The 23119-nt window shown below is 41.4% G+C and overlaps 1 protein-coding gene across 5 annotated transcripts in view; it reads left to right on the forward strand.

The window, feature by feature from the left end:
- The window catches only part of LOC122561588 (ATP-binding cassette sub-family C member 9-like), a 196034-nt gene that overhangs the window by 30383 nt on the left and 142532 nt on the right, over positions 1-23119 (forward strand). For all 5 annotated transcript variants that reach the window (XM_043713432.1, XM_043713427.1, XM_043713430.1 and 2 more), the window contains exons 3-4: positions 18511-18632; positions 19727-19893. In XM_043713432.1, coding sequence (XP_043569367.1) covers positions 18511-18632; positions 19727-19893 — 289 coding nt within the window. The remainder of the gene's footprint in view (positions 1-18510; positions 18633-19726; positions 19894-23119) is intronic.

A 23119-nucleotide genomic window follows, 5' to 3' on the forward strand; every position in this document is an offset into this window, starting at 1 on the left:
GGTCTCCTTCCTATCGGAAAGATTTTGTGAAACTTGAAAGGGTTCAGAAAAGATTTACAAGGATGTTGCCAGGGTTGGAGGATTTGAGCTACAGGGAGAGGCTGAACAGGCTGTGGCTGTTTTCCCTGGAGCATTGGAGGCTGAGGGGTGACCTTATAGAGGTTTACAAAACACAATTTTTTAAAAAAAATGCATCATTGAATACTAAAATAAAATAAAGAACTGCGGATGCTTGAGATCTGAAACTAACAAACACGGAAAATGCTGGAGAAACTCAGCGGGTCTGCAGAGAAACAGTGTTAACAATTTGGGTCCAGTGACAAAAATCGAGTGTTCTGAGGAAAGGCCACTGGATTCGAAACACTGCCATTGTTTCCATATCAGACCTGCTGAGATTCTGCAGCTATTTCTGTTTTTGTCTGTTTACATTTTACTAAGTTATTGATGGGATTTAGAGACATCGATCAATAACTGGAGCTTGCATTGATCATTGAGGCTAATTGGAGTAGTCCAAATAATGTCTCACCATGCATGTGCATAATTAACTGCACAACATATAACCAATTGTAAGGCAGTGTTCAATACATTTGGAATCCTGATATAGTTCATTGCATTCCAATATTTAATGTTAAGTGAATAATGGACATAATGCTTGGGCCTGCAGTCTTAAAATTCATAACTGTAAAGTGCAGGCATTAGTTAAAATAAACAAAAAAAGACAAAGTCTGCAAGAGGTTTTTATTCATTGCGAGAGCTTTACTTCCTTGATTACTGAATGGTGGGAAATGTTTGTTAAGCAACTCCACACTGTACCGCCCTCCCCCATATGACTTCTGTTCTGGTTTAAATATACCTTGCACAGAACTCAGAGGTCTGTGCAGGAATAACTAATGTTAGAGAGAACATTAGTGAAAATCCTTTGTCTGTGTTGTCTGTAAGAGATGTTCCATGAAAACTGATGCATCGGGCTAAATAGCCCTGCCTTATGTCAATGACTAGTTAGGTCAGAGTCATAGAGGGTTACAACGTGGAAACAGGACCTTTGGCCCAACGTGTCCATGCCGCCTAATTTTCACAACTAATGAATCCAACTTTGTATCCAGTTTGCCAGCTCTCCCTGGATTCCATGAGATTTAACCTTACCCAACAATCCACCATGCAGTACCTTGTCAAAGGCCTTGCTAAAGTCCATGTAGACAATGAGTTGCCCTCATCTATTTTCTTGGTCACCTCTACAAAAAAGGTGGCATGGTGGCTCAGTGGTTAGCACTGTTACCTCACAGCAACAGGGACCCGGGTTCGATCCCAGCTTCGGGCAACTGTATGTGTGGAGTCTGCACAGTGTGCGGGTTTTCTCCGGGTGCTCCAGTTTTCTCTCACAATCCAAGGATGTGCAGGTTAGGTGAAATGGCCATGCTAAATTGCCCATAGTGTTCAGGGATGTGTAGGTTAGTTGCATTAGTTAGGGGTAAGTATCGGATAATAGGGTAGGAGAATGGGTCAAGGTTCAAAGTTTTAGTGTGGACTTGTTGGCCGAAGGGCCTGTTTCCTATTCTATCCAAAAATGAAATCAAACCATGTGAGACATAATTTCCCATCCACAAAGCTGTGCTGACTATCCCAAATGAATCCTTGCCTCTCCAAACGTCTGTAGATCCTGTCTCTCAGAATCCACTCTAACAACTAACCCACCACGGATGTCAGGCACACAAGTCTGTAGTTCCAAGGCATTTCCCTGCATCCTTTCTTATATAGCAGAATACTAGCCACTCTCCAATCTTTGGACACTTCTCCCATGGTTCTCAATGATACATAATGATTTCCATTGGATATTGCATCTTCAGGGCAAAGTATTTCTGACCATAAAACTTCTGTCTTAGGGAATCGAGAGCATCTCTGTGAACAGAATATTAGTATTTCTTGAACAGTTACTTGGCAGGTGTACACTGCTGGCAATACATTCAAATCTTATTTAATGAGTCATGGTTCTGGGATAAATTGTGATGTCAGTTTTATGTGGCACTGTAGCAGTAGCCAAGGGCAATTGGAAAATTGTTTTAAAAAGCACTTGAATTTCACCATCAATTCAGAACACAAATCCAAGCATGCTTGCAAGACATTTTAAAATCACTTTAAAGTTACAGCAGTGACAAATGATAACATAATCAGTCAGATATCAAGCAGTTGCACATTAAGCATAACTTATTCCTTTGGAAATGAAATATCTCTGTACTATGTTTTCTTTTGTGGGTGCACAGAAAACATGCTGCACTGTGCTATGGTGCTTTTCTCACTAAACACTTCAAACAGTTACAACATTTGGTTATCAACATCCTTCATGAATTTGTCAAGGTGAGGGATACTAGAAAGAAAGGGCTTACATTCAGAACATAGTATTTTTAGCGAGGTCTAGATGCGCTGTGTGTTTTAGCTCATTTGTTTTCAACAAAAGTTAATGAGTATGAATGAATAAATGACCATTGTAAAGTCCATTTTTATTTTTTTGAACTGTGGACTAAATGTGGGAAAATAACTACTGCTTTTAACCAAGGAAACTGTATAAGAAGATGTTTGTCGTTTTTAAAGCAAATGATAGGAGCTTATTATCAGTATATATACAGTGTTGGAGCAATAAGGGAGAATACCTGACAGATTAGTATTGCCTGTGTGTATTCAGGGCAATTCTTCCCACAGACGTTTGATTGACTTTTCAACTGGTACCAATTGTTGTGGGCTCAGGAGAGCTCAGTGAAGTAGCCTGATTGGTTCCTGGGCAGGTGATTATAGCCGTGTATATGGACAATGCATTCAGCAAAGAAAAAGCATCTCCCTTCTTCTCTCTTCGGTGTGTGGTGAAATAGAAAAAAATCCCAGGTGGCCACCTCTTCTCCTGACCTTTTCTGGTGAACTCCTGTCTCTGCAAATCCCATACAAAAAGAAAAGAGGGGAAATCTTCAACAAGTGAGTGGAAAGCTAAGGATCAGTGTACCATAACCTCATGTCGTCAGCAAAGAGTCTGAAGTAATTGGTCCAGTTCTGTACTTCTCTGATTTTTTTGTTCTTTCTCCACATACAATAATTGTATCTCTACGTGTATGAGAATGTAAAATGGGACATCGTTTCAGTTCTGGGGAAAAGGCACGAGTTTGTCACTGGGTAACAGAACCAGAGGAGGTATGGCAAGTTGACTATCCTCCTCCTACACCATAACAATTCTGTGATTCTGTATTATGTTAGCAATTCATGTTTCTTTTTTGGCATTTGATTGAAAACAGTTTAAATGCAAAAAGTAGTTACTTACCTGTTAATGAGAAAAAAAGCTCATTGTGCATTTCTTTTAACTTACATTAGATGATAATGTAGAATTGGGCAATTTACTGGTTTCAGCAAATATTCATATCTGGGAATAATGGAACTTGATTTATAGTGCATTGCCCCAAGGAGTTATGGCACCAGATAATTTCAATAATAACTTGACATCACCCTTAATCTCCAAGCTGCAATTTTGAGGTTGTTTCTTTGTTCTGAATTTGTCACCAGAGGAAATGGTTTCCATTTATGTTTTCAGATAAAACATTTAATCATCTTAAACACCACAAGTCGATCAATATTAATTTTTCTACACTTGAGGGAAAACAAGTCTGGTATAAGTAATCTGACCACATAAGTTATCTTGTTATGCATGGCATTAGTGAGACTGAATTAGAATTAGGTTTTGTTGTTACTTGCACTCAAACATAGAGATACAGGAGTACAATGAAAAAGTTTGCAATGTCCAGTGCCATCTTAGTTCCAAAGGTACCTAGATACAAAATCTTGGGTACAAAGTGGAGTAATAAATATAGTTAAAAGTACATGTTGCAGTCCTTCGTAAGTACTTAGCCACTCCCCACAAGGGTTCAATCTCCTCTGTGCTGGTCCTGATCTCCCCACGCTTGACACCGCCACAGATGCCGGGAGATATCAGGCTGCCTGCCCTCGTCACAGATGCCAAGGGACCTTCATGGTCACCAGTTTGGGCTCAATCTCCCCTGTGCTGTGCTCGCGCTCTCGCTCCCCTCCCACCCCCCAGCTGTCTCACTGTCCCCTGCCTTGCCTGGATCTCTCCACAGAAGGTAAGTAGATTAGAGTAAGGAAGAAAATGTTGTGAAGGAAGAAAAAAAGTTAAGTAAAAGTGGAAGGAGCAGATGAGCTCTGGGCAGGAGCACTGCTACTCTGCCGCCATCTTAGAAATGTTCTATATACAGTACTGGTCACCATATTTAAAGAAGGACATTAACACATTGATTCTAGGATTCTCTTGGAAGCAGTTCAAAGAAGATTTATTTGAATAATATCTGGAATAAGCAGATACTCGGACTTTAGAAGGTTGAGGGAGGTTCGGATTGAAACTTACAGAATACTGAATGGCCTGGACAGAGTGGATGTTGGGACCATGTTTCTATTGGCAGAAGGGACGATGACCTGGGGGCACAGCCTTAGAGTAAAGGGAAGACCCTTAAGAATGGAGATAAGGAGAAATGTCTTTAACCAGAGAGTGGGGAATCTGTGGAATTCATTGCCATTGAAGGCTGTGGAGGCCGGATCATTGAGCATATTTAAGACAGAGATAGGTAAGTTCTTGATTGCCAAGGGGATCAAAGTTTATGGGGAGAAAGTGGGAAAATGAGGTTGAGAAATCTATCAGTCATGATTGAATGACAGAGCAGACGCAATGGGCCGAATGGCCTAATTTCTGCTCCTATGGTCTTAAGGCCTTATTTCCTTATCTGAAAAGGATGGACAGGCTATGCCTATAACCTCCAGAGTTTGGAAGAATCAGAGGTGACTTCATTGAAACATAAGATCATGAAGAGTCTTGACCAGGTGGACGTTGACGGGATGTTTCTCCTTGTGGGAGAATCTGGAACTGGGGGCACAGTTTGAAAACTTAGGGCACCCCTTTAAGAGAGGGATGAGGAAACATGTTTCTTTCTCTCAGAGGGTTGTGATCCTTTAGAATTCCCTTCCTCAAAAGGCAGTGAATGCGGAGTCTTTAAATATTTTAAGGCAGAGTCCTGTAGATTCTTGATGACTGAGAGCATGGAAGATTGTCAGGGATATGCAGGAACGTAGAGTTAAGGTTAAAAACAAATCAGCCATGGAGGGCCAAGTGACCTTCAGTTGTCATATTTTCATAACCATTATTACACTGGTATCCTTTTGTTCAACGTTTAGCAGAAAATCTAGGTTAGGAACTATCATAGAACACTGTTCTATACTAGAAAGTGTGAAATTGCCAAAAGGAAACCTCATTATTGAAATAAATTATGACAAGATCTCAATCCCTTCATTTTTGTAGATCAAACAGTCAGTGTATGTAGGTGATGCGATCTGTCTTAGTACAGGATGTTCAGTTCTGCAGCACCTTCTCTCTCGACCCAGTGACCATATCGTGTTAATCGGTTGAAGATATCTAATTGCAAAAGGCCTACATATAATACTTGTAAAATGGATGGATTAAAATCTTAAGAATACAATCTTATTATAGAATGGGTTTGCAATACTTACCTTTCATCATTTAAGCTTAACCAAATACTGGCCCACTTCATTACGCAAATGTTCCTGAAAGAGAGTCACTAAACACTTTGTAGGTTTTGTATTAAACCAGGGTGAACTACAGTATCATCGTCAAAAGGTGAGACCTGTTGCCAAAGCTTTTCGTTGTGCTCCCAATCAGGGTGAGTGTGAGAATGCTGAATGTCAAACGCTGGCTACAATTCATACAAAGGCAGGAAGATCCCTGAGTCATAGATTTGAAATACAGATTTATATGTCACTTTAATTGGTTCCTGCGCATCTAGTAAATGTGTTTGTTGTAATTTTCTGCAGTAACAAAGGCTGCAAAAATTAGGTTTTCATACAGCCAATGCTTCAAAGGCTGCAGAAGCTGAAAATGTCATCTGAACCTTTTCTGATTAGATCCTTCAGTCCAACTAGTCCAGGCCGACCATAATCCCCAAACTAAGGTAGTCCCACCTGCCTGCTCCTGGCCCATATCCTTCCAAACCTTTCCAATTAATGCCTTACCCAAATGTCTTTCAAATGTTGTCACCATACCCGCATACACCACTTCCTCAGCAAGTTCATTCCACTTACTAACCACCCTCTGTGTAAAAATGTTATCCCTCATGTCTTTTTAAAATCTCTCTCCTCTCACCTTAAAAATGTGATCCATACTCTTGAAATCCCCCATCATAGGGAAAAGACACCTACCATTAACTCCATCTATACCCATCATAAACTTCTGTAAGGTTGCCTGTCAACCTCCTTAATTCCAGCAGGGACATGATGTGTGCCCTAGAAACCTTGAAGGGGAAAGTTTCCTTTCAGCAATAGGGATATTTGATAAAGTCTCTCTCAAGACGAATAACAAGACTTGGATATGGAGCCTGGGCGGATAGAGGGGAAAGCAGTGTGTAGAGGAAAGAGGAGTGGGGCTGTTGAGTGTTCTGATTAGAAAGTGAGATTGAACTAGAGGGTGCTTCTACCACCAGCTCAATCAGGAACAGTATCTAAGGTTGTTGTATATGTTAATGGTTCTGCACGAGGTAATGTTAATCTGCATTAAACTCCTACTGACCAAGAGTCTTTGCGTGAGAAGAAGCAATCCAGCATGAGGTTCTGATGAAGATGGATGTGTCATCTCTAACTCCTGTGCCTTGTGCCTTGTTCCTAGTCAACCTTCTTGCTATCAAGCAATAAACAACAACTTGCTGCGTAAGAGAAGAGCTTCTTCTTGTGAAGACTCACTAGTAGTCTATACTCAATCTCTGCTAATAGATGGGCCTTAGATTCAGCATTGACAATTAAATTGTATTTTCTTTACAATGCCTCACCAGTTAAAATTTAACTTTTTAAACTTATTTTAAGAGTAGGAAGGAGGATTAATGAAAGCACTCTTCCCCAGTGGTGATCAGTGATGGGATTGTTACATAAATGTCTCAAGGCAACAGCAGAGAAAAGTCCATTTAACCAAGGAGAATGAACTTTCACAAGACAAGTACGTTTATTACTTTAAGAACATTACTATTTTCAGAAAGCTGAAATAGTCAGTCAGCAGCTGAGAACACAAAAACAACTGAGCAGTCAGCAGCCCTGGTGGGAGCAGCAGCAAGGCAAGAGCAGTACCTTCAACAGAAAGCCTCTATGTTAGAGCTGGTAAGGGCTCTGTGGGCTAGGGAGAGCATAGAAAGAAGTTTTACTGTGAGGCCAGAGAGCCCACACAAGGGTTTGTTGGTTCTGGAATGAATCTCTGTGAATAAAGTTACAAATCTTTAAAAGCAAGCAAGAACAGTGCAGAGGATCAAGCTGGGAATGACAGTAATGTAAAAGAGTACTTACCTTTAAAAACCTGGTGCTGCCACCATTGTGAACAGTAGTCCTTCTAAATCTGACTGATCGGTTCCATGTGGGGTGATACAAAATTGATATTTTGCTTCTCTCTCCAGTGTCAAACATGACGTGTATCTCTCTTTGCCAGTCAATGACAGTTCATGTTGGCATCCTGTGCTTCTTAATTCCTTCTTGTTTATTTTGACTTACCTCTTCTACATCACATCCGGTTCACTCTTCTTCTCCAATTCCCATCTCCTCCTTCATAGAATCCTTACAGCATGGAAGCAGGCCATTCGGCCCCTTGAGTCACAGCAACCCTACAAAGAGCATCCCATTCAGACCCACCTCCCTACCCTATCCCGGTAACGGTGCATTTCCCATGGCGAATCCACCTAACCCACACATCCCCGGACAATTTAGCATGGCCAATCCATCTAACCTACACATCTTTGGAGTTTGGGAGGAAATCCACACAGGCACTGGGAGAACGTGCAAACTCCACACAGACCATCACCTGAGGGTTGAATTGAACCAGGCTCCCAGGTGCTGTGAGGCAGCAGTGCTGACCTCTGAGCTACCAAGCTGTCCTTACTCTAACCTAATTCTTCAATTCTTCCCTTACTTCACTTTGGCATTAAATTCCAGTTCCGCTGGCTTGCTTTTTCACAATGAGTACCCTTCCCTTTATATTTTCCCATTCTAATGACTACTGGTGCTCTGATTGACATGAAACCCTCCTACTGTTGTGAAGTAGAGTCATACTGGACTCAAAATCTTAGCTCTGTTTCTCTCTCTCTCGACAGATGCTGACAGACCTGCTGAGTTTCTCCAGCATTCTATATATTTGTTTCAGATTTCCAGCATCTAGTATGTTTTGATTCTATTTATATGAAACACTCCTATATCCCTTCAGGGAGAGAATTCATGATGTTGAGGAGATAGCACAAGGCCAGGAATTCCAATCATGTACACAGTCTCCTAGAGAAGCAGTATCAGATTGGGCTGAAGTGAGACTTATACTATTATACTGTTTGCATTCTCAATCCCAGACAGGTTCCAGACTGATAATGTAATGACTAAGGGAACACAATCTGAAATTGAGACACTTCCCATCTAATACAGAGATGAGGATGAAATATTTCTCTTTGAGTCACAGGAGTCCATGGAACACTCTTCCCTAGTGAGCAGTTATTTAAAAATCCACTTGTGGGACATGGGTGCCACTGGCTGACCAACATTTATTGCCTGTCCCCAGTTGCCCTTCAGAAGGTGATGGTGAGCTGCCTTCTTGAACCACTGCAGTCCATATGATGTAGGCAGACCCACAATGCTCTTGGAGAGGGAATTCAAGGATTTTAACCCAGCGACAGTGAAGAAACGGTGATATACTTCGAAGTCAGGATGTGAATGGCTTGGAAGGGAAGTTGCAGGTGGTAATGTTCCCATGTATCTGCTGCCATTGTCCTCCTGGATGGAAGTGGTTGTTGGTTTGGAAGGCCCTGACTAAGGAGCTTTGCGAATTTCTGCCGTGCATCTTGTAAATTGTATACACTGCTGCTACTGGTGGAGTGAGTGAATGTTTGTGGATATGGTGCCAATCAGGCAGACTGCTTTGTTCTGGATAGTATTAAGCTTCTTGAATGTTGTTGGATCTGCACCCATGCAGGCAAATGGGGAATATTCCATCACACTCCTGACTTGTGCATCGTACATTGATTTAATAGTTTTAAGTCAGATGTAGATAGTTTTTTGACTAAAAGGGACTAACATAATTGAGTAAAAGTAGAGTTAAAGCTACAATCATATCAGCCATGACCTTATTGATTGATATAGCATGTTCCTAATTTGTTTGTTCACATATACAGAACAGGGCTCTGGGAGTGGACCTGTTGAACACAAATCCACTTGATTCTCAGAATTTCAAAAGTGCTGTAACACCTGAGTCACAACAATTGCTTAAACAACCCCTCTAATTGCCTTACATGTCCTTCCCAGGTATTACTATATGTTAGAACATTGTCTAAGTAAAACTACACAACTAAACACTTCAGTTATGACCGAATTCGTAGGTCTTTGGAAGAGAGATGAAGCTTTTTTTTTAACCCAAATGGCATGGCTTGACATTGTTATGATCCCTTGATGAGACTAAAGTGGATTGCTCTTCAGTCCTTGATGCTAATGGCACTGGCTTCAATAGATAAGATCAGAAGACCATAAGAAATAGGAACTGGTGAAGGTCATTTGGCACTGCATAGAAAGGTTTGGTGGGGGGCTGAGAGGGACAGCATTCAGCCATTAGCCATACTAGTCTGAAAGTGCCTAATCTCGTCTGATCTCGGACACTCAGCAGATTCGGGCCGGATTAGTACTTGGACGGGAATACCAGGTGCAGTAGGCTCAGGACCCCCTTGTGGCTCAGTGTAGTGTCCCAGTCCTAGACTGAGAGGCCCAGGTTGACGTCCTACCTGCTTCAAAGGTACGTAAGAATATCTCTGGACAGGTTGATGAAAAAAATAGATGAAAACAAGTTCGGCCCATCTTGTCCATGTCGACCCAAAGACACCAGATGCCCTTTCGAATCCCACACCCCTGCACTTGGCCTGTAGACCTGCAGCTTACAGCGTTATGCAGCATATAGCAGTACATTCACTTCCTTCCTTCAAGCCATGAATATATGTCATAAACAGTTACCCTCCCAGCACTGAACTCTGTTGAACCCCACTGGTCACAGGTCACCAACCTGTAGAAGAACATTTTATCCTTGCTCACTGTTTCCTGCCTATTGGACATTTCTCTATCCACGCCAATATTCTATCTCCAATATTATGGGCTCTTATCTTCTGACTTAATGTTTTGTGATGTACCTTGTTGAATACCTTCTGGAAGTCCAAGTACAACACACTTACTAGGCCCCCTCTATCTAGTCTGATTGAGATATCCTTGAAAAACTCTCATAAAAATGATTTCCCTTTCATGAAGCCATGTTGACTTGGCTTGATCAGGATATGATTTTCCAAATGTTCTTCTCCAATAATTGAGTCCAATACTTTTCCAGCAATGGATGTCAGACTAATCATTATCCTCTTTTTGCCTCCCACCCTTATTGAACAAGCCTGTCATATTGGCAGTTTTCCAATCTTCTGTAACTTCTCCAGAATCCAACAATTTTTGGAAAATTGCAATCAATGCACGCACTATTTCTACAGCTGCCTCTTTTAGGACCCTCCAATTCAAGCACTCAGGGCCAGGGAATTTGTCTAATATTACTTCTCTAGTGATGGTGTTGATTCTTAATTCCTCCCCGTATTCTTTAATATTAATGGAATGTTTGAAGTTTCTTTCACTGCAAAGACTGATGCAAAGTAGTGTGACTCCTCTGCCATTTCCTTGTTCCCCAAAACCATTTTCTCAGATACAATTTCCATGTTCACTTTGACCTCTCTCTTCCTTTTTATGTATTTAAAGACTCCCTTATTGTCAGTTTTTGTATTTCTCACTAGTTTGCCCTCTTAGTTTACTTTCTCTCTGTCTTCATTATCTTTTTAGGTCTCATTTGCTAGATTCTGAATTTATCCCAATCTTTGGGCAATCAATGACTTTTGCCTCCTTTATATATGTTTTTCTTTCAATTTAATATTGCCTTAACTTCCTTGGTTAGCTGTGGTTGATTTATCCCACTTTTAGAATCTTTCCTCATTACTAGGATGCATTTTTACTAAGAGTCATGAATTGCCTCCTTGTGGGCGGCACAGTGGTTAGCACTACTGCCTCACAGTGCTAGAGACCCGGGCTTGATTCCTGCCTCAGGCAACTGTCTGTGTGGAGTTTGCACATTCTCGCCATGTCTGCGTGGGTTTCTTCTGGGTGCTCCAGTTTCCTCCCACAGTCCAAAAATTGCATGTTAGGTGAATTGGCCATGCTAAATTGCCTGTAGTGTTAGGTGAAGGGGTAATTGTAGGGGAATGGGTCTGGGTGCGTTGTTCTTCAGAGGGTCAGTGTGGACTTGTTGGGCCGAAAGGCCTGTTTCCACACTGTAATTAATCTAAATGTTTGCCACTGCATGATCACCATCATTCCTGCTAATCCATCCATCCTGTTCATTTTAGTTAACTCTATCCTCGTTTTATTGTAATTCCCTTCATTTAAGTTAGACACCACTGTTCCTGATCCAAGTTTCTCATTCTCAAACAGCACTTTAAATTCATCATGTTATGATTACTACTTCCTTTTGGGATCTTTTACTCTGAGGTCATTTATTAAATCTGGCTCATTACCCATTGCCAGATCCAAGATAGCCTGCTCTCTGGTTGGCTGTCTGGTATATTGCCGTAGAAAACTATTCTGATTGCGCTGTGAATTTATTGTCATAGTTACTCTTGCAATTCAATTAACCCCAATGAAATGAAAGATCAATCTTAGAAAGAACATAAGCATTGCCAACTCTATTAATACACACTTATAACTGAGGAATTGAATATGAATCTGTTTTTTGTGACTTCATTTACTTGTTTGTAGTCTCTATAGAATCTGGTTGATCTGTCTGATTTAGGAATTAAGCTCACTCCTGGTGAAATCCAGCTGCTTTGGCATGGTTTTGTGTTCAATTAATAAGGATGTTGTTTTATTTGTACTGACTCTCCTCTGTCTACATTTTGCATAACTAATGTTGTACATCTAGGTGTATCACTTCCTTATAGATTTCCTTTTAGATCCTATGTAACCTTACTATTCCTGACCAATATCCATCCTCTAAAAATGAGGACACAGTGTCTAACTGTCTTGGTATTTCTGTGTTGGCTGGTTGAGTTGTGGAAGAACTCCTTACTTCTCCTTTTACCTCATTGTTACTAAATTAAAAACCACACAACGCCAGGTTTATTTGGAAGTACAAGATTTCAGAGCTCTGCTCCTTCGTCAGGTAGCTAGTGGGACAGGATCATAGGACACAGAATTTATAGTAAAAGATCAAAGATTCATGTGGTTAATGTCACACTACAGGTGACCCTACTACACTATGCACTCTCATGCACACATACATACAGACTCATACACGTGATCACACTCACACAGATTCTCTCTCATACGCATACTCTCTCTCAGACAGACACACACACACTCAAATGCACACCCTCTCACAGGCATGTACTCCATCACATTCACACATACATTCTATCAAGCATGCACACATACACATACTCTCTCTCTCTTTCTTCCTCATGTATGCGTACACACATGCGCTTGCGCACACTCACACATATAAGTCTACAGGGTGAATTTGCATTTGCAGATTTGTATTTGCAAATACAATCTATTTTGTTCAAAAAGCACACAATCTGTAGGCAGTCAGTCCATGTGAAATTTTATAAATTCCTACCGTAGAAATAGAACCAGTCTGACTCAAGTTTGGGATACAGACAGGCTCTAACCTCATACTTTAAATGCAGTGTCTGAGCTGAGATGTCACTTTTTAATATAAAACTTTAAGTTATCTCGGAAATGTGACTTGAAAGAAATTCTGCGATTTATACATTAATGAATCGAAACCTACATCCCCATTCTAAATGATTAAAGACTTAACAGCAATCTAGGTTTGTTCAATACATCACATCAGTTATATGACAATTTGAAGTTTTACTATAAATTCTGTGTCCTATGATCATGCCTCACTAGCTACCTGATGAAAGATTACCGCTCCAAAAGCTTTCAAATAAACCTGGTGGACTATAATCTACTGTTGTGATTCTTAACTTTGTCCGTACCAGTCCAACACCTGGACCTCCACATCATGTCTCACTGGTATTCTTACCACCACTCACACTTGCTCCTTACTATGTTCTTCTTTTTGTGTCCAAAGATGTGCGAGGTAGGTGGATTGACCCTTCTAAATTACCCAGAGTGTCCAGGGATGTAGGTCAGATGGATTAGCCATGGGAAATGCAGGGTTACATGGATAGTGTCGGGAGATGGGTCCCAGGTAGGATGCTCTTGGTAGGGTCAATGGAATGAATGGCCTGCTTTCACACTGTAAGGATTGTTTGATTCTATAGTTCTATGATCTTTTCAACATGTTGATTTGACTTAACCGATTCTTCTTCCTATGTTTGGGAGTAGTGAACAGATAAAAGTCACTTTACTCCTAATTACTTTGTATGGATTTCTTAAATTCACTTTCAGAGGTTCACCTCAAAAAGGCATTAATATCAATACTGCTTCAAACATTCTAGATGTAGCATATTGGCTAACCATTTTTTTTTTATTTTCACCTGTGGAACTTTTAGGTTTTCCTATGCTACCCTACATGCTCCTGTGAGTCTTTCTAGAACCATGGGCACATAATGCAACACTGAGGATTAGATTTTTTTTGTCTGATGAATTTTTCCTTAATCAATTTTAATAAAACTCTAATCTCATGGCAATGGATCAACTCAAATGGGTTAAATTCAGTAGACGCATTTGGGGAAATCTATGGTTGCAAATAGTAAGAAATCACTCCTTGTATCTCACCCTGGTCGTTATTCAAGACATTATGCCATGGTTTTGAGTGTTTGATGGGACCTCTCCAAAGTTCCCCATGTTTGCGAATGATATGCAGTTGACTTAAATTGTTTGACACCCAAACTGCTGTTGATGTCCTGGACAGATTTAAACATGATTACCTTGATCAAGTTGTATTCCAATTTGTAGACCATAACAAGAAAAAAATCGGAGTTAACTTTGCCAATACTTCCTTAACTGTAATTGCCATCAAAGGAATAAATCGGGTTGTTTATGAGTGTCTGCTTATGTCTTTGTTTAGGATGCTACACAATCTGTTACCACTTGACTAAATTTGAGTAGCCCTTGTATCCCTAACTATAGTTATGGATTTAGAGGCATCATGTGAAGATAAAAGAGTGATCTTCCTTTAAGACATAAACCCTTTCTATCTCGCATTTCCATAATCACCTCTCCTGCACTCACAGCAATGTGTATCTCCAAGCTCTTAATGTAGTCAAAGCTACAATTCGAACCGTGGCATTCTCCATTGAGTTCCCTTTCAAACTCTCTATTATAAATCCCAGTAAGTTCAATGGGTTTCCCTTGCAACTTCCAGTATTTGGAACAAAGATGTCCCATTTCATTTCAATGGAAACAATTACGCCTTTGACTTTCACTTCAGCTCTTAGGACCTACCTTGCAGATTTGACAAGGAAACCTTGGGGTACTCTCAACTTATCTTCCTGTCAATCTCTCACTTTCTATCCCCTTCAAATTGGAAACCAATCAACAGGCTGTCTCTGGCTAATGACCCTGAATATGCACCCATAGTGCTGATGAGTTCAGCAGTTCTTCCCCACTGCTTGAACAAAGCAACATTGAATTACAGAATCATACAGTACAGGAGAGGCTCCATGGCCCATTAAGTCTCCACAAAAATAAACTATTACCTGCATTAATCCCACATTTCCACACTTCAAGTGCTCACCCAAGTACTTTTTTAAAGGTTGTGAGGTTTCCCATCTCAACTCCCCTCCCAGACAGTGCATTCCAACTCCCACCACCCTCTGAGTGAAAACATTTTTCCTCGCATCCCTTCTATGATGTAGAGTTGCCGGTGTTGGACTGGGGTGGATAACGTCAGATGTTACACAACACCAGGTTATTGTCCAAAGGTTTATTTGGCACGGTGGTTAGCACTGCTGCCTCACAGCGCCAGAGACCCGGGTTCAATTCCCGCCTCAGGCGACTGACTGTGTGGAGTTTGCACGTTCTCCCCGTGTCTGTGTGGGTTTCCTCCGGGTGCTCCGGTTTCCTCCCACAGTCCAAAGATGTGCAGGTCAGGTGAATTGGCCATGCTAAATTGCCCGTAGTGTTAGGTTAGGGGTATGGGTGGGTTGCGCTTCGGCGGGACGGTATGGATTTATTGGGCCGAAGGGCCTGTTTCCACACTGTAAGTAATCTAATCTAATCTACAATCTATTGAAACACTGCTCCTTCAGTGGTCACTTCACCTGACAAAGGGGCTATGCTCCAAAAGCCTCTGATTTCAAATAAACCTGTTCAACCGTAAACTGGTGTCGTGTGACTTCTGAATACATTCCTTCTAAGCCACTTTAAAATTATGTACCCGCTTATTATTAACCCTCCAACTCAGGGGAACAGCTCCTTATCTACACTGTCCATGCATAAACTTATACTTACACACTTCTATCAGGTTCTCCCCTCAACATTCTCTGTTCCAACTAAAATAGTTCAAACTTATTGAGCCTCTTCTTCACTGAAGTGCTCCATCCAGATGAATCTCCTCTGAACCCCCTTCAGTGCAATCACATCCCTCCTATCATGTTGTGATCAGAACTACACACAGTTCTCCAGTTGCAGTCTAACACACAATTCATTTTAAAGTTGCAACATCTGCTTCCACAGTTTTCTTGGTTTAAGGCAGTATCCTTTTCCCATTTTTGGTCCTCAATCCAAAAGTAAATAAAAATACAATGATACAGTCTTTACAGTGTCATCAGCTGAAGGAGCTCAAGCTCCTGATTTCAGTAGCCGGTGTTACTGCAGTGCCTCAGTGACGTTCAGAGCTTTGTTGGCAAGTCTCTGGTTATGGACAACATTCAAAAGTCCCAATTCAAGAGAATGCAGGCAAAGAGGGAATGGGTTACCACCTGGTGGTCAAAAAGGTACAGGAATCCTGAGTGCATATTCTCAAACCACTATACAGTTTTGTATTTTAGTGAGAGTCAGGGGTATACTGAGGGAGAGCTGCAGCACTTGAAAGAATGTCTTTGATACGAGAAGTTAAATCAAAGCTTTGTCTCTCTCCTTTAAGGATGTTGTAATAATTCTATGATCAGAATAAGTGGATTTTCATGGAATCAGAACAACACCAGAACCATTTAAAAATGGTAATGGGACTTGATTTCTGAGATTCATAACCTCAATCCTAGAATACTCAGGGATATGGCTATGTGTAGTAAACCCACATTGCTGACCTTCATTGTAGGGACATCTCCGAGACCAGTTCATCCCATAGTGCTTTGCTTAGGTATCTGGCTGTGGTACTAGGGAGACCATGTTGGTCACTGGTAAACTCTCAGCTGAAGAGAGGGGTATAGAAACCTGGTTTAAGCTCAAAGTTCCTGCTACTTCCCACACAGTGGCATGGAAACCTTGAACTCCTTCCCCTCAAGTGTTATGGTTGGCAGGATTACTTAAAAATTTCAGGACCGTGAGTGATGTTTTTTCTGGATAAGGATATCAGGTAAATGTAGTGCAGATATGGATGAGCCATGCTTTGTGGAACAGGCTCAAGGGTTAAGTGGCCTTTGCCAACTCCAAAGAAATGCATACAGATGTCAAGATATGTAATTAATGCCAATCACAGCTCCTCCACTGCTTCCATCTCCCCTCCTCCCCCCACACCCCTCCATTTTTCTCTGTTTGTCTGAATCTCAGACCAATGTACCTTTGTCTTTATTGGTCATGGAATATGGGAAACGCAGGCTAGACTGGAACTTATTGTCCATCCTTACTTGCCCTGATGTAGGTAGTGGTGAGCTGAAGCTTTGAGCTCATGCAGTCTCTGGGTATTCCCACAGGACTGGTAGGGAGAGTGTTCAAGGATTTTGAACCAGCAACAGTGAAGGAATGGCAATATCATTCCAAGTGAGGATTGTTTATGGATTGGAGATCAGTTTGCAAGGGATGATGTTCACAAGCATCTGCTGCATTTCCTTTCAGTTAGAAGAAATTGTGGATTTAGATGACATTGTCAAAGAAGTCTTGGCGAGTTGCTGCACTCAATCTTGTAGGTAGTACAGCTTGCTGCCACTATGCGCCAGTGCTGGAGAGATTGCCCAGTTAACTCATGGTGAGGTGGTAGTTATCAATGTGGTATTGTGCCTAGTGATATTATCAATGGACTGTTAATCTAGAGACCCAGGTAACGTTCTGGGAACTTGTGTTTGAATCCTGCCATGGCAGATGGTGGAATTTGAATTCAATAAACATCTGGAATGAAGAGTTTAATGATAACCATGAACTAATTTTTGCTTGTGGGAAAAACCCATCTGGTTCATGAATGTCCTTTAGGGAAGGAAACCACAATCCTTACCTGGTCTGGCCTACATCTGATTCCAGGCCCACATTGACTCGTAACTGCCCTTTGGGCAATGAGAGATGGGCAATAGTTGCCAACCTAGCCAGTGATGCCCACAGCCCATAAATGAATTTTAAAAAAGTTGGTGGATGAGGTACTTTCTCCTGGATGGTGTCAAGCTTCCAGAGTGTTTGAGATTTTGGAGAAGGTTTGTAGGTTAGATTGTGTGTGCTTTTTGAAGGCAAGAGTAAATGTGTACAACTCGTTGATGTCAAGTAAGTGAGTCAAGAGGTCATTTGATTTGCTGCATCAGGAATGCATCATGATTCAGGCAAGTTTCAACATCTAGACTTGGAGTTCTCATTCTAGCAGGGCTGTCCCGAGTGGAGATCAAACCTATTACCCTATCCTTCAGGGGTGAGAAAACTATGATGAATTAATGTTCACTCCAAGTATCTAGGTAGGATCCTCTAAAACTGCCATCACTCTTGACAGGATACACAAAACTTAACTTGTTGTGTGGTTGGGTCATCTGGCCTCTGTGATCTTGAACATCTCTTAACTATGGCTAATCTCACTCACTGGATCTGCAGTCAGAGCTCCTCTGAGTGTTGTCCTCACTTTACTGCGTCTCAACCTTAAAAGCATTTTACACTGGGAAAAATTGGTTCTCCTGGCAGGAGGGTCAGTCATTGGAGGCCATGGATTTAACATTGACTAAAGATCCTGTGGGGAAATGTTGAGAATTTTTAAAGCTGCATTGCGTTTGTATGACCTGCCAATAAGTCGGTGGAACTTGCTGACAAGTTGGTGGAAGCAGACCCTAAAATAGCTTTTCATAAAAAAAAGTTGAAGAAAAAAGAATTGAAAAACAAAAGGGTAAGAGTAGAAGAGTGAAATTAGTTAGACTGATCTTTTGAAGAGCTGATATAAATTTCATGGTCTTTCTCTGGAGTTTATAATTCTGTGATTTGCGTATTATATAATTGTTGGATGTGTAATTTTATGCTGATTCACAGAAGATAACAGTCCTTTATTTCCTGTTACAGAAAAATGGACACTCGCCACCTGCATCTATTTATGCCTGCTACCATGGGATTCATAGCTGCGATTACATCTATTGTGTACTATCATAATATTGAAACTTCCAACTTTCCAAAGTTATTATTAGGTGAGAGTGCATTTCGAATTTCAGGTGAACCAAACCAATCCATGATTTGCGATTCCCCTTCATATGTCATCACTAAATTCAGCATTCTCTTCTTGGGAAAAGTAAGAGTAACCTGACTACTGATGATGAATAGACTCACCAGGCCTGAGTGGGAATTTCTCACAATATGGTCAGGATTTAGTTAGGCAGAGACTTTTAGCTGGAGGTTTCCTGATTGCCATTGTAAAGTCTACTGTCTCCACGTGTACCCATCCATAGATGAAGGGACTACGGTTAAAGATAGGGAATCCCCACAGCCTTTCTAGCCCATTAGGTACCAACACCAAAGTCTTGAGAAATAAAGCAACTTGGATCCGCAGGGTTGGGGAAAGTTAAAGTTAACATTGTATTGGCCCCTTACAGCACAAGTTCAAAGGGTAATCTCTGTAATGTAATCTGTGGGGGAGACGGTGGGAGGGTATGGGTACTCCCTTTGGTTAATATTTCTTAAGAACATGAGACTGTTGTGTCCCAGTTAGGATGGGTGCCTGTCATTTAGGGAGTTAAAACCCTTTCTCTGGTGCCTGGGTTCCACTCTGGTGTAAGGGATTCACAGTTGGTGAGGGGGAATCCCTAGGCTTCAGTATTTGTTAAAACGCCAGTGGACATGGATGGTTTAGGAGACAGGAAGCACATTAGCAATCCTTGGTAGACCCGATGACTCCAAAAATTCAAAACAAAAACTCTTTCGCAGTGGTACAGTGAAGCTTAAAGCAAAGATTAAATTTCATGACTACATCTGTTCCCAAAGATATTTCGATGTATTAGGGTTAGGTTATGAACCCTAATTTCCTTCGCTTCACTGTTGTTGACCATGTCTCTGCAAATTTTGCAATTTTCCCCTCAAAACCTTGTAGCCTCCGCAACCCTCTCTCTCTTTTTAAGATAATTTTTTAAAAATTTGCTTCTTCGACCTAGCTGTCTTATATACATCCTTGTGTAGCTCACTGTCAAGATGTGTTTACTCTGTGAAGCGCCTTTATTGATTTTACAATGTTAAATTAACTGTAAAAATCTAAGATCTTCTTGTTGATTGAATATATTTGTTTTTACAGCTCTTTTTATATACTGGGTTCTGGCTTTTATCACAAAAACTATTAAGCTGGTGAAGTACTGTGATCACGGAGTGGACATGACCCAGCTACGATTTTGTATCACACTTATGTTGGTCTTTCTTTACGGCTCACTCATGGCTATTGAAGTAAATGTGATCATATTCCGGGTAAGTAGTGCCAATTCTGTCATGGAAACAAGTGAGATGCTCAAAGTTAATGTTCACAAAAATAAGGAGGTGGTCTTGGTCCTTGCAAATCTGGTAAATCTTGCTGCCCATCATAAACCATGTTCAAATCTGCACAGTTCACACTGATTACATTCAAGCAAAAATGACAGTGATGCGCTGGGTAAAAAGGGTGCGTGCCATGATGGCAAGTGGCTTAAGATGGCAAATGGACAGCTGATCAAGCTGATGTCAGGATTCTTGAATATTTTTGCATTTACGCACCCACTCACCATGACCCTTAATTTCTTTACTGCTCAAAAATCTATCTGGATGGTATCCAGCTCCTTGAATGTTTTGAATTCCATCCATACAAGCAAGTGGGGAGTATTCCATTACACTGCCTTGTGGATGGTGGACAGGGAGTGAAGAGGTGAATTACACGCTGCAAGATTTCTTGCCTCTAACCTACTTTTGTAGCAACTATATTTCTATGGCTGGTCAATGGTAACAACAGGATGTTGATTAGTGTGGGATTCAGTGATGGTGATGACACTGAATGTCAGGGGTGATGGTTTGTTATGGACCAGGCCAGACCCCTTCAAACCATTTCAGGAAAGTATCCTGGACCCTAGCTTTGCTGGTTGTTTTAAGAAGGTGTAAGGTGGATATTCCAGGAGTGATGCAGCTGTCAAACCACTTAGTTTTAAACTAAATAATTTATTTGCAATACTACCAAATGAAAGACAAACAGAAGAGAACAGAATATAAAATAACAATCTATCCAAAAACCCAACAGATTACACCAACTTAATGATGCTGTTCCAAATACTTGCAACAATCCCCATAAACACCCCTTGGCACAAAAGGTAAAATCAAACACAGGGTCTTACAGGAGAGAGAGAGAGCGAGACAGATGGCAGCATGGAACACCCCCCCCCCCCCCCCCCTCCCCTCTCTCTCTCTCTCTCTCTCCATGTTGCTGTTTCTTAGATCAACAGCCTCAAAACTGACTGTCTGCTTTCAGTGAACAGCCAAACTGCTAAAAACCAAATCAAACCAGCAGAAAGCTGAGCTGGGAGAATTGTCCACTCCCCTTTCGTTGGACAAGTAGTCTTCTTAAAACTGGAAAGCCTTTTTTTTCCTGAGGCAGTATCTGTTAGCTATAATCAAACTGGCCCTAAACCCTTCAAACCCAGACCTTTTGGAATCACAGCTTTTACAACCTTTCTGAAAAAAAAGCCAAGAACAGAATAATCTTGTTAAAAGAGCAGCACGTCATAGGTTAGATTCTCTCTTGCTGGAATTGGAAAACGTTCCATCACATCCCTCATTTGAGTCTTGTACAGGATGGTGAGAATTGGGAAATTCATGAGACACTTGCAGGGGAATACCAAAGTTCGAAGCTGCTTGAGAAACTGTAACATTTAAATGGCTACTAGATCATTTTTCAGGTGCATAGTCCCAGACCCAGGAAAAATAATTGGCTTTCTTGGTCAGGTTTCTTTACCTTGAGGGTGGGGTCAGATGGGTCAGGTTCCCTGGGAGAATCAGAATTAGAATCCCTACAGTGTGGAAACAGGCCCTTCGGCCCAACAAGTCCACACTGACACTCCAAACAGTAATCCACCTAGATCCATTCCCCTACCCTATATTTAGTCCTCACTAATGCCCCTAACCTACACATTCCTAAACACTATGGGGCAATTTAGCTTGGCCAATTCACCTATTCTGTGCAACTTTGGATTATGGGAGGAAATCAGAGCAGCTGGAGGAAACCCAGGCAGACATGGGGAGAATGTGCAATCTCCACAGAGACAGTCGCCTGAGGTTGGAATTGAACCCTGGGTCCCTTGCGCTGTGAGGCTGCATTGCTAACCACTCAGTTATCATGCCATCCCAAAGGGAGGTGGACTGGGTGACCCAGGAATGAGAGTAGTTGCTGTCAGGTATAGAGGTGGGTCATGGGGAAGACTTGCCTCAGTGGCCCGCACCTTGCCAAAGTTATTTGCAAAATTACCAACACAAGAAAAATCCTTCAAGTCCTTGCCCCTAATACCCCACACACTCCCTGAGCCCCATCCTTACCAACCTACTCCACCACGTGCCTCCTACCCATAATCCCTTGTACTCTCCATGGCACTTCATACCTCATACACCAACCTATGCCTTTCCCTCATTACCATTATTTCTTATGATCCCTAAGCCAGCCTATTCCTCTTTACTCACCCCCCATGTCCCCTCATACCTCCAACACCAACTTATGTATTTCATCCATCACATTTTGTCCTGACCAGTCCATACCAACTCACTTTGTTCCACCATTAGCAGACCTCCAGAGCTATGCTGAGATAAAAAAAAGTCATATGTTTTTGATGTCACAATTTCAAACAGACTTCTTCACTGATTTAAGAAAATAAGCGTATTGAAATTCCTTCAACTAATTTCAAAAGAAAGCAGCCATTTCATTTAAGTTTTTAACTTGTGATGAAAACAGGTATTTCAGAGCCACAAGAGATGGGGGAGATATTAAACAAGTATTTTGATCAGTGTTTACTGTGGAGAAGGACATGGAAGATACAGAATGTGGAAAAATAGATGGTGACATCTTGAAAAATGTCCATATTACAGAGGAGAAAGTGCTGGATGTTTTGAAATGCATAAAGATGGATAAATCCCCAGGACCCGACCGGGTGTACCATAGAACTCTGTGGGAAGCTAGGGAAGTGGTTGCTGGGCCCCTTGCTGAGATATTTGTATCATCAATAGTCACAGGTGAGGTGCCGGAAGACTGGAGGTTGACTAATGTGGTGCCACTGTTTAAGAAAGGTTGGTAAGAACAAGCCAAGCAATAATAGACCAGTGAGCCTGATGTCGGTGGTGGGCAAGTTGTTGGAGGGAATCCTGAGGGACAGGATTTACATGTGTTTGGAAAGGCAAGGACTGATTAGGGATAACATGGCTTTGTGCACGGGAAATTGTACCTAACGAACTTGATTGAGTTTTTTTGAAGAAGTAACAAAGAGGATTGATGAGGGCAGAGTGGTGGACATGATCTATATGGACTTCAGTAAGGCATTCGACAAGGTTCCCCATGAGAGACTGATTAGCAAGGTTAAATTTCACAGAATACAGGGAGAACTAACCATTTGGGTACAGAACTGGCTCGAAGGTAGAAGACAGAGGGTAGTGGTGGAGGGTTGTTTTTCGGACTGGAGGCCTGTGACTA

The sequence above is a fragment of the Chiloscyllium plagiosum genome, chromosome 23 (assembly GCF_004010195.1).
Source record: "Chiloscyllium plagiosum isolate BGI_BamShark_2017 chromosome 23, ASM401019v2, whole genome shotgun sequence".
NCBI lineage: Eukaryota > Metazoa > Chordata > Chondrichthyes > Orectolobiformes > Hemiscylliidae > Chiloscyllium > Chiloscyllium plagiosum.